Below are 17,929 nucleotides of genomic sequence, written 5' to 3'. Positions count from 1 at the left end.
AACAAAATCTTATGTTTTATAARGTCTGAAGCTACAAATCAGTGCTCMGAAGTAAAAAAGTTCAGACTTTTAGCTGCAAGCATTACTACTGCTGTAGTGAGAAAGCTGGTGACTTAAATTAAACTATGTTCCCTAAATGAAGTCCTATGATTATTAAGCATTTTCTTTTAAACTTTTCAGTATTAGGTAATTATACATGTTGGTAAAAGGAATCTGACTGAGACTAGATAATCTACCTCAAGAGTTAATAAAACAAAACAAAAACTGTCAACAACAAAAACATCCTGAAATATCTACCCTCCTTCTTTCTATCCCCTTGAAACAGAAGAATTTGAAGACCCTTCAGTAATTGTGAACATYTGGTTCTTTGCATCAACTCTGGCAGACAAAGGTTGAAAAGTATTTCAATTCATGGCAGACAAAAGAACACAAAATCTGCCCAGGAAGGAAGTATGCACAGCTCTATGTTCACACAGCCCACACACATTTCATAGGACAACAAATGGGAGAAGAGACACTGGAACTAGCTGTACTACTTCTAGGAAGGTACACTATAGCAAGGAGTATTCAGGACAGCTGCACTTCCTTTAGTGCTACAGGTCCCCAAAAGAGGTACTTCAAAACAGAACACTCACATCTACGTCTGGCCTCTTGAGCAAGTCTTCCACTTTAGCAACGTCTCCATTGGCAGCAGCTTTAACCAATTCTTCATTGAGATCTCCRGATTCTTGGGTTTCAAACAATTTTTTCAATAGCTGTGACAGTCTCTCTATAATTGTTAAACAAAGGACAACTAAGATTACAATTCTACTTATGCAAGAACAGAAAAAAACTCAGTTACATTTGTCTAAGGCAAATGTACATAGGCCATGTACACAGTAATACACAAACCACCATGAAATGGCAACTGTAAAATATTACTGAGTTAGAARTAAGAGCTGCACCCCAGTACCCTTTAGACAGGGGAGACTGCCACATCAGACACTTCAGAACAAAAATGACTGAACCACAAGTGTCTCTTCTCACACAAAATACAAAAGGGTGGGGACAAGGTAAAACATGAATTTATGTATTATTATAACAGACTATCTAACATTAGGTACAGCCTGTCCTCTGTGATTTGAAATGCTAGGTTGTATTACTCTTCTAGACAGTTTTATGGCCACTGTGACTTGATTCTTTATTGAGAAAACTCACTACATCTATGCCTCCTTAGGAAAAAATCTAGAAAACTATGTGGAAAGGTTTCTTGGCATTAAAGCAAATATGTGAAGAGGAAAAAACAACTAGCTGTGACTAAAAAAAGGAAAACTTCTAGTTTCAATTGATCTGTGGAACTGCCAACAAAACATAAAACACACTGGACAGCCTTTCTGCCTTGTTATTATATGAATGACAGCAAGTTCAACAAAACAGAAGTGTGATTACATAGACACACCAAAAAATCCCACTGTAATTAGTCAGAAGATGTCTGACTAAATTTTAAGGCAGAAATTTTAAAGAAATAAGCATTCTGAGTAACCACGTGCAACAGATCCCTCACCTATGCTTGCTRTCTTAAACCACCTATTAAACAGGGAGTCTGCTTGTTACTGCCAGTGACATGCTTTTCAGGCCTCAGTCCCTACTTCAATCTAATGTCCCTTCCAAACATTTTGAAGTCCTTAGAGTGGACCTCCAAAGACACACCTGCACTGTGACCAAACAGAAGCACCTGATCAATACAACATCATCTGCATATTGACTGTAAGGCTTTTTCTCTATATATCTTTCTCAAGTGCAACTTCAATTACATAAGCACCAAGTCTATTGTTAACCTTGCATACAAACAACATATTAGTACCTAATAATACTTTTTTTAATTAACACTATTACTTATCATGCATATATTACTGGTTATTCTTCAAACTTACCACCAGATGCATTACTTATAGCAGATCCTGCTGATGCCACCTTCGAGACAGCTGCTGGATTATAGGTCCAAGATGTCCCACAAACCTCTACCTTTAAGTCACTGTCTGAATAGATCTGCTGAACCCGGCCAACTTTACCTAAAGTCTGAATTAAAGAAAACATGAGATGCAAATAATACTAAAAAGAAATATTCAGAAAATTGAATGTTTCATACAAATTATATTCAGTCCACTGTTTAGCAGTATAGTCACTACTACCTTCAGATAGATTTCATTAGGCCAAGCAGATTGCTACACCTGAACAAGAATYACACTGTGATGAAATACAACCTTTAACTTAGAAGAAAAACCCTTTTAGACTCCCACAACCTCCAGATATATTAMCAATCATAACTAGAAATACTGTACAAGCTTTACCATCCTATGAATGTAAACACAGCTACTCACCGGAAGCATTGCCTCGGCCCACTCTCCGTGACCTCTCTGGAGAAGCTTGATACGCTCCAGGTCRTAACATACTTGAACAAGGTCACCCACTTGGAACTGAGAGGTACCTCCTTCTGCACCTTGAGCAGCATCTCCACTTCGGACAACGTTGGCCTTGGTGAGAACAGCTGGATTAAATGTCCACCTAAACAATGAATCATTTAAAGTAGATTTTAAAAACACAAAGTGAAATACATGTTTAAAAATATCTGCTGGGTAAGTTTCTGTTTTTATGGCTACAAACTTCTGGTGATTGGATACTGTGGATACTCTATTTGTTGTTATCCATTTTTTGTCCATAAACTCGCCTATGGCTCATTAATTAATATCAAGGATAATCTTCAGAGACATAGATTTGTAAAGACAATTAAGAAATATCCTGCCTAAGGGGAAGCAAGCTGGCAGCAATGTAAAAGGCCTGAAAGTAGCTATACAGTTGATTTGTCTTTCCAGGGATGGGAAATAACTCKTTGAAAAACGGCAGATCCAGTCTGACTCACAAAGGACTGAACTATCAGGAAATAACATGGGAAGAACACAGAATTTTGGGCCCTCCCCACAGCCCAAAAGATGCCTAGATAAATCTCAATTTTCAACCAAATGATCCTATTGGTACTATAAATTTTACTGATTTAGAAGCATTTAGCTGTTTAGTCAGGGACCAGACCACTAGACAGAGCAGCACCTGTCATTGACTATGCTGATATGACTGCCAGAAGAAAACAGCTTTGTTCTGCATTATTTTGCAATACTAAAAAAGAGTACCTTGAGGGAAATCCTGAATGAACAATGTACTGATAATTCTTTCTGGACAAACTGATCAGGTAAATCTCCATACACTGAAATTATATACCATTCACCAGCTGCTTTTTAAAAATAAGCCAAATACTTGAGTTCAACAGAACAAAAATCACATGGGCATTTCAGATTCAAAYCCAACTGTACAGCTGAGTTTGAATCTTGTTAGTGAGGATGCAGCCAAGGAAAACTCACACCTAAATTGCTTGCAGGGAGTGATTCCGGCTTCCCCAATACCTTCCACTCTTGGTCTGTATTTACATAAACTAACATTCCTTTGAACAATAAAAGGCCAGATATGGATCATGGCAAGGTGACCTTAGTTTAGACAAGATCCCTCAGAAGTTTGTCACCTGTCCTCTTAACCTATTTTCCTGAAACCCCACAATTAATTGCTATTATCTTTCCCCTTGAAACCATGGGATAGAAAATTTGCAATTAAAAAAAACAAGTTACTGCTTAAAACACTACATTTTGCAAATAAGATAGTCCAGAACATAGTTTCTTATTTTGTCTCAAACTTCCACCAAGTGAGAGAAGAAGCAATCWTCCTCTTCCCACTAAAACATCTTCAAATTCTTCATTACAAATAGYGATGGAAATCTTAACAGACACAAAAAGAGAAGAGAAAGCTTCTGGCACCAAGTAATCACAAGAACTGAAGGCAAAGGAAGTTTGTGAGAACCAACAAGGAAGGTTATATAACAAACCTGTTGCCACTTGGATATTGTACTACAATGTCGTGGTCCTCATCGATGCCACAAACCGTTCCGGTTGTTGTTAAAGTTTCAAACATGCCATCRGTCCATCCTCCATGACCATGCTGCAAAGACTGCACAATTTCCAAGTCGAGGTCAATGTTTACAAGGTCACCTATTTGCAGTCCACCAGGGTTTCTGTTACCATTTTGCTCACCTGAAAGAGAGTAAGAAAAAAGGAAGTTTACATTACCATACTAACCWTCCAGGCAATTTAAAGCACAGAAGGTAATTTCCAAGACTCACAGAAACATTAAGGTTGGAAAAGACCTTTGAGATTTTCAAGTACAACCACCAACCTAGCACCATCACCACATTCGCCATGAACTCGAACCATATAGGTTCCAAGTACGCTGTATCCAYATATTTTTTGAACTTCCAGGGATGSTGACTCCACAACAATGTCTGCAACTGTAGTGGCCAACAGGTAAAATAGCTTCTGAATCTCTGGCAATGGAATTGTGTGTTTCTTGTTGAGTCTTCAGGGCAAATAGCAACAAYAATATTTGGCAAATGCTAAATACTTGTGACAAACTCCACTATCAGCTTTAACTGGAGTCTTAAAAGGTATCATATGATGTTGGACATCTGGATACATAAAAGCTCTGATGTCAATACAACCAAAGTGCTTACTGGTCATACTTCAAGCATTTGGGCAAGGAATAARATTAAGACTTGTTAACAAAAAATAMTCACTTYAGAAWAATCAGTATTATCAGCTAAGGTTTTTTAAGCATTTAAGTATAGTAAGAAACTCCAGAAGAAAGGCAAAATTTACTGTAGTATACAGTTTCACAGCCAAGTGCTTTGCTAAGGAAATTAATAATTAGTACATTTGTGCCTAATGATCTACAACCTTTATCCCAACTTGCCCATATTTCAAAAAAGCAAAACACCTGGCAATCATTTTTTATACTCTGTAGTAGTCTACAGCACAACTAAGACACTAAGAGGAATGAGTCACTGCAACAGCTGATGCAGAAAATCTGAACCAGGATGTCACAATATACACCAGCATTACTACAAAGGTTACAGGTTACAGTACATGTTCAAGTGACTCTTGTTTATGGCCACACACATGCTGATTCATTGAACGTCTCTGAATATTTAAGCCAGTTTTATAAGAATGCACAGCTATGTTTCGTTTTTTAGAAATACAGTCCACAGGACACACAATTCATAATTTAATGTACGCTTAAAAGCTCCCTTGCCATCACCTTGGCTCACTGATACCAAAGACAATTTAGAAAAGCATGACAATTTATCATGAATAGAAATGTTACTATTAACGTTTCACTAGTAAGGACAGTCCTTTTATATGACATTTAAAAAGCAAAAAAATCCAGAGTGAGTATAATTAATAYAAATCAACATGAATTTACTTCACCTTCAACTTACCTAACACAGGACAATGGTCTCTGTAGAAAGAGCCCCCTTTTGCATCTTGAACGCATTTCAGGTCAGACTACGGAGAGAGATTGAGACAACTTTAGTCCTCCATGACCAAGTCTCCAGGTCAGTGAAACYAGTATTGAAATATTTAATTAAGAAAGGCTGAAAATTATGTGTACAAAAAACATGTCCCATGATGCACACAATCTCAAATACTTTCCAATCTATCATCCTTGACAGTCTCAAGATTTTAATAACGTTTACAAATATAAGAGACTATAAAGGATGAGATATTCTAAGTTCAAAGACAGGAATTAAACTAAACACAAAGCACCTTTACATTGTTCTATTAAGTTATTTTTCCAAGGMATTCTGTGAACATAAGCAAGGAAACATTTAATGCCTGCCAGTGTTGCCCACTCTTCCCAACACTTTTTGGCAGATYCATGTTTAACTTGAAAACTTGTCACTCAAATTCCACTAAACAAAAACTTTTCAAWTAGGAATATGCAGAAGGCTATTACTTTAAAAACACCAACAAAACACCACTAAGCTGAGCTAAACATGCTCTTTYTAAAGAAAGAAGTTCTAAAGTTCATCCCCCATGAAACTGTTTCATATTATRAGGAAGGGAAATTTCAAGTGTGGTGACCAACTCCTATTCACAAAGCCAGCAGAGGAGTTTTTATAATTCTCCTTTCCTTTAGGTTTTTTCCCAGTGCAATGCTAAATCCAAACGGCTATCATCTGCSATTGTTCCTTTTCAGACAGTTCTCACTAAACAAACGGCATTTTTGCATGCATGGTAAGCTGGGAAGGAGATCRGAAACTGTATGCAAAATGTGTCAGAATATTCTGTGGCATGGGGGAGGAAGYAGGGGACAGGTGGTGGTAATGATATCATTAAACACAACTAAACAAACACTTGAACAGTTCTTTTACCCATGCCCAAGATTTATTGACAGACTGTCCTCCTTCAAAAGGATTAAAATGAAAACTCTGAAGTCTTCTACATCAYCAAGGCTCTGATGAGCACAATACCACCCTTGGCAACTGCTAAGCAGCCAGAAACAAYACAAAATTCAGTGTATGTCCTGGTYCACRCAGAATGCACTGCCACTTCGGAAAAATGATGGAGACAGCCAGAGAAAAATAATGAGATTTAACCGCTCTTCAAATCCCTTGAGAAAGCAGAGAAAGAGCTYGCTCAGTGCAGCAGCAGAAGGCCTGTGACAAGATGCTGCCACCCGGTGGGCAGGTGCTGGGTTTAGCCCCGGCTGCAGACAAAGGGACTGCACCGACCATCCCAGATGGCAAATTCATTCATTCCCGGGAACGACTGAGACTGAATGTGCCCGGGAGCACTGRGTCTCATCAACTGAATACAAGCCCTCCCTGTCAGGCAACAACCAGCTGTCTGTGCAGGAGACAAGGAGGGGTGCACACCCAAGAGCTGCTGTCACACTCTTCAGAACACTAAGAATAGAGTGCAGGAGGGTCCAAAAAGTTCTCCTCCTTGCCAGACAAAACCAGGGTGAAAGATTGCTTGTGTTAATAGTAAGTGCCAATGCACTGAGCAGACTGATGGCTAAAACCTAGCAGAAGAAACAAAATGTTCATTAAAGGTTAATTACTATTTTGCAGCTGACCTTACTAGGAAGCCCATTACAGTATCTTCAATTTTACAGAAAAAAAAAAACAAACCCAGAAACCTGCACTTGTATTTTATCCTGCCTGTACTGTGCCCCGCACACAGTTTATTTCTGGAGTATAATGAYATGCTTGGTTGAAAAACTAAATGGTAGCTTGGTGTCCAGCCTCAACTTCACATTTGTCTTCCTTTCACTTACATGATGTAGTCAATGTTACATTGCTAAAGAATAAAACAAGAGTCTGATCTAAGTGTTGCACAAAAGCAAGGGTACATGTCTTTTTATTTCTTTTTTCCCAGAAGSCTTCAACAAAAAAAATGGAGGGCCCAAAAAACACAGGAAGGACGGACACTGACAGATATTAAGGCAATACAAAACAAACTTATATATARGCAGAGTTCCTTTGGCAACTTGGCCAACAGTACTATTAAGAAAAGTACTATCAACATGATAAAGGGCTGCAAATGCCTTGAAATAGAACCAAACAGGATTCTGGAGTTTTAAGACACAAAACTTTACTTAGTTGCATTTCAGTGCCACAAAGGCTGGGTAAACAACTACAATTTTCCTTCTAGCATTCAGCTGTTATACTTATCAGAAAAGAAAAATAAGCTTTCTCCTGCTCAAGCAGTTTAAGCAAAAAATCAGGGATGTTCGTAAGCKCCTGGTCACCCTGCTCTGAGGACAGCATGGCAAGAGGCCCCTCTAGTGCACATGGACAAAAAACACATTTGGAGCCTGGACGCATCAGGCTTTGCATTTCAGAGATGCCCACTGGGATTTCTACAAGTTATATGAGAGACCCTGAGACTTCTAAATGAATCAAAATAGCAGATTGTYTGGAAATGAGACATGCAAGAGCAAAAGGGGAAGTACCAAAACAAGGGATGTTAAATTACAAGTTTCAAACTCACAGTGACACTACCAAAAAACGAGTAACAACAGTGAGGCTGGGTGTAATACATGGTGGAGATGAACAATCAGCTTTTCTAAATTACTTGAGATTTATCAAAGGATTTCTCCATCAAGTAGTATTCTTTCAGGAAGCAGAAGAATAAGCTATAGATATTGTACAATTTGTGTTCAGTGAAAAATGGAAACCCCAGTTAAGCAGACAATCAATGAAAACTCAAGGAACAGCATGGGAACCATACATTGCACAGCACAACTTGCAGGTCAGCAGCAACAGCTGATGCACATGAGCAATAGGTAGTAACGGGTTTTGCCTACAGTGGTGAACCTGGGTCTTCTAGCACCCACACTTTGTTCTAAAAATCTGCATTCCAATATGTGACTATTACACAGAGATTATGACTTGCTCAGTCAAATGGGAAATACAGTAAATGTAAATCATTTTGACATGCCATCCAATTATAMCAATAAAAATAAACAGTAGTAATTTCATCTTCATACAACCTCAGAGAACGGAAAAATTTAGAGCAAGATCAGCAATGCTGGCAGATGGTGTAAAAGGATCATTATCCCTGACCTTGAAGAGGGAAAAAAAGCTGAAGGAGCAGCTGACTACAGGAATATCTTTTAARTTATTCCAATCAATATGGAATGCCATCCATCCAAACCGGGGAGAGGGGTGTCTACAGACTTGATAAGAAAACTAGGTGTGCTGCTAAGAAAAAGAGGAATGTCTGATACAGATGCACTGATACAGCATCTAACACCAACAGCAAACATCAGGGCACAAATTAATACCAATCTTAGATATAAACCAGCAGGAGTGGTGCCACAGCTGCAGTTGCTCAAGACAGCAAAGGTCACTTTAGGATTTTAAACTCACAACAGCTTTTTACAAGGAAATCAGCCCTCAGGAGGCAAATGGAGGAAGTCCAGTGCATGCTGCTTTGACATCAGACTAATGCATCAAGGGACTGGATAATTGCATACGTTTTAGCAAAAGGTTTATAATGCTATATTTCAAGTTTCAGGAAATCAGATCATTCTCAGTTTCAAGAAGCTGGGAAAAGTAAAGCAATAAAAGGAGAAAGTAGAAGATGGTAGAGAAAGTGACTGAAATGACAAAGAGGTGTGAGGTACACAAACACTAACAAGTTTCTTACAGCGGAAACCAGACTTCAGGCAAATCCTGAGAGAATGTTTTATAAYGTTATTGTCTGTTTATTATAGGCACTTATAAAAGCTTTGTATGTGTAACTTTTTTTTTAAAAGAAAGATACAGTCTTCCTTGTCAGTAAATACTATAAATAAAATTGGAAAACCATCAGTAACAGAAATGGTTTTCTTTGCAAACCAGATATATGAAAAACTTGACTTGATTAAGACTATAAGAGAAATATGATTATATCAGAAAGAAGCAAAACCAAGTCTGCTGACAAATGCAAATAAATGTACAAGGTAAACACAAATATCTCTTTCCTCTCTGGATTCCAAAACAACTGACTATCTAATTTTCTTACCGATATCTAACTTATACCACAGGTAACATATTAAAAAACACCTGCTGCTTGCATAAACATGGCCAAAAAATCATTATTTTGTTTTTTAAAACAATTATGGTCAAAACCTAGAAACAACAGAAGGACACTAAACTAACAAAATAATGAAAATACTTGTTGTTTCTTCCTAAATACCTTATTTTCACTGTTGTGATGACAAGATAAATGACCAGAGAACTGAAGATTTGACTAACATTACCTATCTGACAGTTTTAACTGCAGTGGAAAGCATATTTCTGTATATTTCATAATGCTCACCTACATTGCCTAGTATACCAAGACATTTACCTTCTTTTTCTTTAAAAAAGAAYGCTGTAACAAGGAACTCTTAAAATCCTCCAGAGTAATTTTGAAGAATAACTTCATAAGTAATCCAAATAAAAGTTGATGAACAGACATTAGTCATCAATCACCCAGGGACAGGCAACCTCAACTACTCTTATGCACTCACTATTTGGAATTTGCGGAAAAAAGTACACCAACACAGATGGCTTACAGATTACTGTGACAAGGATGGATGGTAACTACAGATACTTCTTTCAGAGGCTATGCAGATGAAAGCACAATCCTCCATAATGAAAAACAAGCAGAGGTTAATCACAGAAAAAAAAAAAAAGGCAAGTGATACAGAGCAAAGAAATTCTGAAAGAAACTGATTCCTAAATAATGAAATTGATTCAGGACACTCCTGCAGATGGAACTATTATTTTCCACTGAAAATCAATGGAAGTTACCAGCTTTACTTCCTCAGCTCATGTGCTACTAAGAAATAAAGTCTAGACACAAGCAAAATCACAATCTTCCCATTAACTCTGATTCCCTATGACATCTCTTTATTGGATGGGATACATTCACACATTTCTAAAGCAGGTTGTGTGTTCAACAGCTCCGTTTGGTTCTGGACTCCAAATACACATATGTAAGAAATGTGAGTAGTGTCACCAACCATATTAGGTAAAAGTAGTTTATTCTTACTATGGATGTAGCAAACACATTACTTGACTTAACAGCATCAGAAACACAGATTTCAATTAGGGAATTTGTGGCCTGTGGCAGCAGAATCTCCCAATCTAAACTCAGATTTCACAAGGAAAAAAAACCAACAAAAAAAAAGAGACACCTCTCAACCATTTCACATGTAAACAGAGCAAACTGAAAACACAAATAAAACCTCCAAGCATCTGATCAGAAATAAATGCAAGTTTTCAGCCAGCACCTGCTCCCCCACCAGCCAATCCTCATCTCTCCCAAAGCTGGCAGGCCAGATAGAATARTATTGAGGACCAGATGCAGCCTATCAGCTATCAAACAAGAACCCTAACTTACAATAATGAGCTGTGTTTCTTTAATCAGCTCCATTAGCATGAGTCAAGTGTTATCCATTTGCAAGTCAGGGTCTCTTCCCAGCTGTATTTACATGGGCACACACTTTTGAGTATTGTTGATTCCGCATTCTCTGGACCTTTCAAACGAATTTTCAAGTACCAAAACAAGTTTGCCCCAACTTTATGTGAACTTTCTAACAGTCTCAGCTTTACATAACAGCACATAAGTAGCAGKAAATAATAATACTGAATTGTACACTTAGCAAGTCATTAATCAGTTATAAAATTAACCATTACATTCAAATKACTGTCATAGACATCCAAGAATCCATTCTGTTTCAAGTGAAAACTGCATTTGATGAAAACATCAAAGATAAAATTAGTGTAGGAATGGATTACAATCYGGTAAGCACTACTTACACAGCCTCAAATTATAAATTATCCTTTCTGTACGTCCACATGTACATATTCTTTTCTCTATTTTCCTAAATACAACATCTATATATGTAGTCTCACAGACAGTTTAACAGGCCTTTTTTTTTTAATTGATTGATCAAATATTTCTATTTCTACAAAACTTGTAGGAAGGGTCACCCTCACCCCCTCAAATTTATAGCTGCAGTACTTAATGGAGTTTTCTAGAAATATTTAACACTTCCAGTGGTGGCAAAAGTTTGGAAACAGAATATAGTTGATGTAAAAATAGTATTTTTTTAAAATTAATTATTTCAAAACAGAATATAACTTACCTCAAATATATTTCTTCCTGAGGCCAGAAGGAATCCTCAATGATTCCAACAGCACTTTTACTATGTAGTCMAAAAATTCTAACATAGCAACTGAAGTCATAACAGCCACCACAACAAAAAATCAGTTGATCTGTATCTAATTCTATCTAGATTTTGTAACTGTGTTAGTTTCCCATGTATCACAAGAGGAAAGATACCAAACACTGATTTAATTTTACACTACAAAATACAACACAGATTCATTTCTTTAAAACCGAGGGACACCATGAAACACATAATTTAATCCTGATTCATATTTTACGCCTATCATCTTCATGCATCAGAAAAGCTGACCTGCACTAAATACGTTTACTCTTTTTAAATGTAACACTAAAATATGTATTTACCACAAGAGTAGTACTTATTTTCATTTTAAGTATAAAAACAAATTTTAAGTGAGGCTGTAAGGCCAAATAGTTTACATTCAAAAAAGTAACTAGTCATTCCTTAACATTTTATTACTGTTACACATCTGACAAGATGACACTTCAATGTTAAATTAACATGGTTTTCCTATGCATAGTCAAGCAAAAATCATGCAGGGAAAATGCTAATTAAGATGTTTTAAGCAGCTGATAATCAAAGTAACCTTTCCTTGACCCACATTAGGATAAGAAAACCCAGCAACAGAAGGCACTTAGGCTAGAGTCTGACCCATTTTCTCTCTAAAGCCAGAGAATTTACTGGAGAAGCTTCAAAAGGAAACAGAAAAATTTAGYACTAAAAGCAAATTAAGGTCATAATTTAATTCAACACCTTTCCATTTGCAAAAAGMAAATTGCTCTCAATAGGATTCCGGGTGTTGACAGTAATTTAAAAACTGCAAATCTTGCAGTAATCACACCAAAATTTGAAGTCAACTAAAGAGTACAGGAGCTGAAGAACAGGGTTTTTTTTAAAAAATTTGTAACTACACTTACCCTTTTTTTCCAAATTTTAATTTAAACATAACAGGAGCACAGAAAGACAAATGTGTGTGATGCAAATATTTACTATGGCAGAAAGCAGCTCTTAACTTGTAGTTATTCACATTTAATAAATTCCCAGATCAGACTTTCTTACTAATACATATGCATGACCCTTACAGCTGGACACACAATGACCTGACTACCAGCAGGCAAACTGACAATGCATATTACAAAAGCAGRACCATAAAGCACAAGTTATTCTTACTGCTCTTCCCCCATCACGCATTTTACCCTTTGTATTCTGTTATACTTACCATGCCCTCAAAGCCAACTCTGTAAAGGTTTTTAGCACCATTGTCCCAAAGAACATATGCTGCGCTATGTGGACTCGACGCGCTCCAATCTTGGATTTCAGTTACCTATTCAGTTGTAAAAATAAAAAATTGTTTCTAGAGCAAAGACTCAGAAGCACAATTTGAAATTAAAAACGTGCTATCTCTTCAAAATAATTAATTATATAACACTTTTACTAAACCTGGTAACGTTTGTTCTGAAGCTGTTTTCTGCTTGATACAAGTGTTCCCTGGGTACCCAGATAGCAGCCTAAATATATGTTTTGTAGGCCTATTTTTCYTTTGTATATTTGGTAGGTTATCTCACTACACAAGCACAGAACAAAATGTGAACTGCTTTGACATGTTCATACGAGAAGCAGCATTTAACGAAGAAAAACAGGATGAGAATTACTCTAATTGCTTCAATATGTCTCATCTAACCTGCATTAGCCTGGTGGCTGTGCACTGCTAAGTGACAAAGTTTTATTTCCAGAGCCAATAAGTTTACCAACAGTACAAAAGTAGAGTGCAAGTCTTTCCCTGACATTTTTGAAATCAGGAGGCCATGCATGAAATTCTGAAAACACTTCCCTTACGTAAAGAAAAAATTACTTTCCTGAAYTTGCTTTCACTCTTACTTATATTTATTTATATTAAGTGTTTCTGCTATCTATGGCCTGCCTACCTTTCCTCGTTTAAAAACATTTATATGTATTCATATATTTTTTCAGATGTATATGCAAACAATCCCTCTAATGCAAGTTTAGTACACAAAGCAGACCTTCCAGGGTAAGACTCTTATTCTGCAAAGTTTCAGAGATTTCAAGTGTAATTGGACATGGGAAGGGGTAAATAATTGAGATGAAAAAAGCAYCATTTTAATATCCCTTGCTTTAAGAGATTTAAACTTACTATTTCCTTTCAGTAAAATTCAAAATTAAATCCTGGAAAGTCCTAAGGTTTCCATGAATGTCTAGGATATAAAATATGCTGAACAAGAATATAAAATAGGCTAAATATCATAATTTTTCACTCTTTTTAAAATGCTATTTAAGTATACTAAAAACAAATTCAACAAAAAACACCAGTTCACCAAGATATAAGGGCATCCAATTCTCAAATTTGGTGATAAAAATCACAGTATATTTAACACTGCCTGTTGTATGCTCGTAACAAACCTCCATTACTTCTCAAGGTAAATGGAAGTTCTAAAAGGAAGTCTTATGATTAGTAACTTATCATTTCATAAAATTTTCTGTATCATTCCATGAAATCCATCCTTCCATATGATTCCTTAAAATTTTCAATAAATCCAAATATTTTTACTATAGAACTATATATAAAGCACTCACATATTGTCCTAAGCCAGTAATGTAATCTACACATCTGAAACTTGCAAAGCTTTCAATTTTAAACTGGRAAAGTCCCTAAAATCATTAGGTGAAACATAAAACCCAAGGGTGCCAGCACTAAAAACCAAGAACAAGAGATATACAAATCTGTCTATATACACAAATGTGCTGGCCCACAAACAACAGGACTACAGAATGCAGTGAGGACCAGAAATGGTTATTTTTGATAGCTACRTTTTTATATCAGCTCCCTAGTAATACTGAAATATGCTCAAGATCATAATGTCTTAAACAGACAACCCTGACAAAAGTTTAATAATTAAATACATTCTGTGCTGATKTTGTAAAAAACACATATTAAAATGTAAAAGAATGGGCTATGGTATACACACCCYCCTCTTTCTAAATTTTTAAGTATTACAGGATAAGATTAAAAAATGTCTAGCCAATTAAAACAGTACATTTTATGATTATATTTTTACTCGACAATTAAAAAGGCCACTGAAACATTACATGAGCACCAAAAGGTGCATCTTCTTATTTAAACCAGTTTTATTTTTACCTTTCCTCTACGCCCATTGCCACCATCTTGATCTTCCCATTGCCAGTCAACTCCTCGCACCACCCTGGCACCTGCAAAGATTCCTCTTGCTGTAATTTTCTTTGATTTACGTCGAGACTCCAACAATACCCTGAAGTTATTAAAAGAAGAACCCACAAATGTCAAGATAATAAAGGAAGTAAAAAAAAAAAATCATTAGGGATGGGAAGGAGAGCATCTTGAAAAAGAAATAACCCACAACCACAGATTTCAATGCATGAACTACATAAGCAGTACACAAACCAAAAAACAATGACCTTCCAAAATCTGATTTGTTGTATGTTYATAATTGATTTTTTAAATTCTAACAATTTTTCTCAGCATTCATCTTGTAAATGCTTGTATATAGATCTTTACTTTTATTAATAAATTCATTAAAGTACATGCAGAGTCATACAAACATTTTTTTTTCTCCTAGATGCACTCTAGGACAATACTTTTCCCACAACTGCCCTGTCAATTTATTCAGAATTATACTATTAAGAACGTCTCTTTTCCCTCCYCCCTCAGTTGATTTTCTACATGCTTTTTATAGCACCTCTTGAAAAATTTAARTCAATATATTAACATCCATTTTCTCAGTCATACTATGTGTTTTTTTAAAGCAAGCCTCTTCATTCCCCTTTCACTTCAATAGGACTGAAGTAGRTAAGCCTAAACAGCACAGTTCACAAGTATTTAACCAGAAATAATAGAAAAGCTGAGAAAACTGAAAAGGCAGGAAAATGTTTATCTCAAAATCCACCGATTTTCACGCAACAAGGCTTCTTACTTCATGCCATGAAAATGTTGCCAGACAAAAGTATTTCTCAGCTGACATTCAGAATGTTTCCTGACTGCTTCAGGAAATTTCTCAGCCTCCCGCTAACTTTTAACATCCAGCAGATGGCACACAAGGAAAATGTTCAAGTGTTACCATCAATGCAAAGAGCACATGAAAATACTGGCTATTTTTTTTTGTAAGAAAAATAGAAGAGTAATTCGAAACATAAAGTAATCTTGTTTARAGAAGCTTCTTAAAAAGTTCTCAATACCTACRAAAAGAGAWAAAAAMCTGAGACAAAAMCCTGCATASATTAYTTCATTATGCCACCCATATGATATYCCAGACTCGAAAATAWAATAGTAAGAGCTTATGCTTCCCTTCATCAAAGCATTCTTACATGCCTCTTGCCATTTATCCTATGAGACACCCTTCAAATTCAAMAGCACTGCTTTACACTTTTCTCCTCCCTGAAAAAGTTAACCTCCATCACTTTTTCTCAGCTGTGCTTGATCCAATAGAAACAGCTCCTTGGCAGAAGAAGCTGCCTTCTATATAAGAGCTCAGAGAGAGTAAACAAAGAAAAGGAGAAAGTGACAAGATGMAAAAAATTACCACCAATATTATACACCGCGTATAATCTATCTTCAAAACTAAAACTTGTGCCGTATTCAACATAACCAACCTCTTAAAACTACAAAGGAAACTTTAGCTTAAGGAAAAAAACGCGTAGCAAGCACTCTCAAAAGAAATGAGACTTAAAARATAAATGMATAGAAAAYARATTTGTATTCTGTCACCTATTCTACTTTAATACACTAAGCCAGCATTTCTAAGTCCAGCTTCTAAGTCTTGTTCTGCATTCAACATTCCAAATGAGAATAAGCTTACGATACCCATTTGGTACCTACATATTCTGATGTAAACCTCAAAAAATAATTAATTAATTAATTAATTAATTGATTTTTAAAATAAAAGAGAGAGAGGTATTACTTTTTTCTTTATTAAGCCACCGGGCATCTGAGCCATAGTTAAAACTTTTAAGCAAACACTTAATTATAAACACACACCCTACAAGACACAATGTGAGAACTCAGACTGTGTGCTTCAACCACTTCACTCAACTGTGTAAGAATGATCAAAGCACATCGTTAAGTTACAGCGTACTTGTAAACCTAAACTCCCAGAAAAAAATAAATGTCGTCTTACATGTCACATGCAAACTACTATCATTTTACAAAAAATAAAAAAAAAAAAGAAAAATATTTTGATGATTTAATGAAAGAACATTCAGGAAACATATCATGGAAGTGACACCACAGCATGTAGCCTTTACACAGTGTTTTTCCATAGTTCTCCAAGTATGTGGTACGAGGTAAATATTGATGTTCTCATTTAACTGGTAGATAAATCATGACGGAGAAGGGCTTTGGATTGAGACAAGTATTTACAGTCAAGAACAACCACACAAGAACACACTAAATGCAATTTTGTTTAGAGTTCTCCACTGAGAGATGACAATAGATGGTTAAGAACATGAAAACAAGGCAAGGGTAGAACAACGCTTCAGAGCATCTTTTCTCTCCTTCCTGTAGWGAGCAGTTTAGCAGTTCAAGTTTTTATTCCCAGATCATTCTGTTTTCCGTAACCTTCAAGGAGAGTATGTTCCCTCAGTCTGTCCATACCTGTCCATTACTGAACCTACTTAAACTTTCACATTCAGAAATTCATTGACAAATCATTTTGTGATTACACATAGTGTAAAGATAATTGTGTTTACACTATGTTTTAAAGCTGCTATATGAWAACACAAGATCTAGGAACATTTCAAGGAGGTTAAGCAAACAGAATAATCATATCCTATTTTTTTTTTCTGTAGTCCATTCTTTCTAAAATTTCCATGTTTTCCAAGATCCAAAGATTTATCCTAGCTATCCTCCCTCACAAGGGGGCAGACCCAGAAACAGAATCTAACCTCAAGCCACTCTCTTACCTAATCCAAGTTTCTGTAACCAAATGAGCAGTTTTAGAATTGACCGCAAATATCTATTTCTACTTGATTTCATGAGGAAAAAGTTAGGTTTTACCTTTCACTTCCTGGTGTGGTAATTCTGTAAAAACGATGCCTCAAGTGATGTTTGTCCCCATGATAGCAAACTGTGCACAAGTCGTAATTTGTGCATTCAGCACATTTCCATCGGATGCCAATGATGGGCTGCTGTCGACAAGTATCACACATAGTCCCATCATGCTTGATACCTGTGGAAGGGAAAAAGAAAAAACAAAACAACTAAAAACTTTGCTGCAACACTACATAGACTTCTGTTGGACACCATTATAATTTGAAACCATATACTAGAAAGGTAACAATAAATAAAGGCTGCTGG

The 17,929-nt window shown here is 36.2% G+C and overlaps 1 protein-coding gene across 3 annotated transcripts in view; it reads right to left on the bottom strand.

Annotated features, from left to right (window-relative positions):
• MIB1 (MIB E3 ubiquitin protein ligase 1) overlaps window positions 1-17,929 on the bottom strand; it is a 77,166-nt gene that overhangs the window by 49,817 nt on the left and 9,420 nt on the right. For all 3 annotated transcript variants that reach the window (XM_057364934.1, XM_057364936.1, XM_057364935.1), the window contains exons 2-9: window positions 17,630-17,801; window positions 14,741-14,870; window positions 12,806-12,910; window positions 5,354-5,420; window positions 3,908-4,112; window positions 2,361-2,544; window positions 1,914-2,058; window positions 636-769 (exon numbers count right to left, since the gene is read on the bottom strand). In XM_057364934.1, coding sequence (XP_057220917.1) covers window positions 636-769; window positions 1,914-2,058; window positions 2,361-2,544; window positions 3,908-4,112; window positions 5,354-5,420; window positions 12,806-12,910; window positions 14,741-14,870; window positions 17,630-17,801 — 1,142 coding nt within the window. The remainder of the gene's footprint in view (window positions 1-635; window positions 770-1,913; window positions 2,059-2,360; window positions 2,545-3,907; window positions 4,113-5,353; window positions 5,421-12,805; window positions 12,911-14,740; window positions 14,871-17,629; window positions 17,802-17,929) is intronic.

Source organism: Malurus melanocephalus, unplaced genomic scaffold (assembly GCF_030028575.1).
Source record: "Malurus melanocephalus ecotype Western Australia unplaced genomic scaffold, MMel_1.1 scaffold_44, whole genome shotgun sequence".
Taxonomy (NCBI): Eukaryota; Metazoa; Chordata; class Aves; order Passeriformes; family Maluridae; genus Malurus; species Malurus melanocephalus.
The sequence above is the reverse complement of the archived record's forward strand: the minus strand, read 5'-3'. Positions and strand labels throughout refer to the sequence as shown.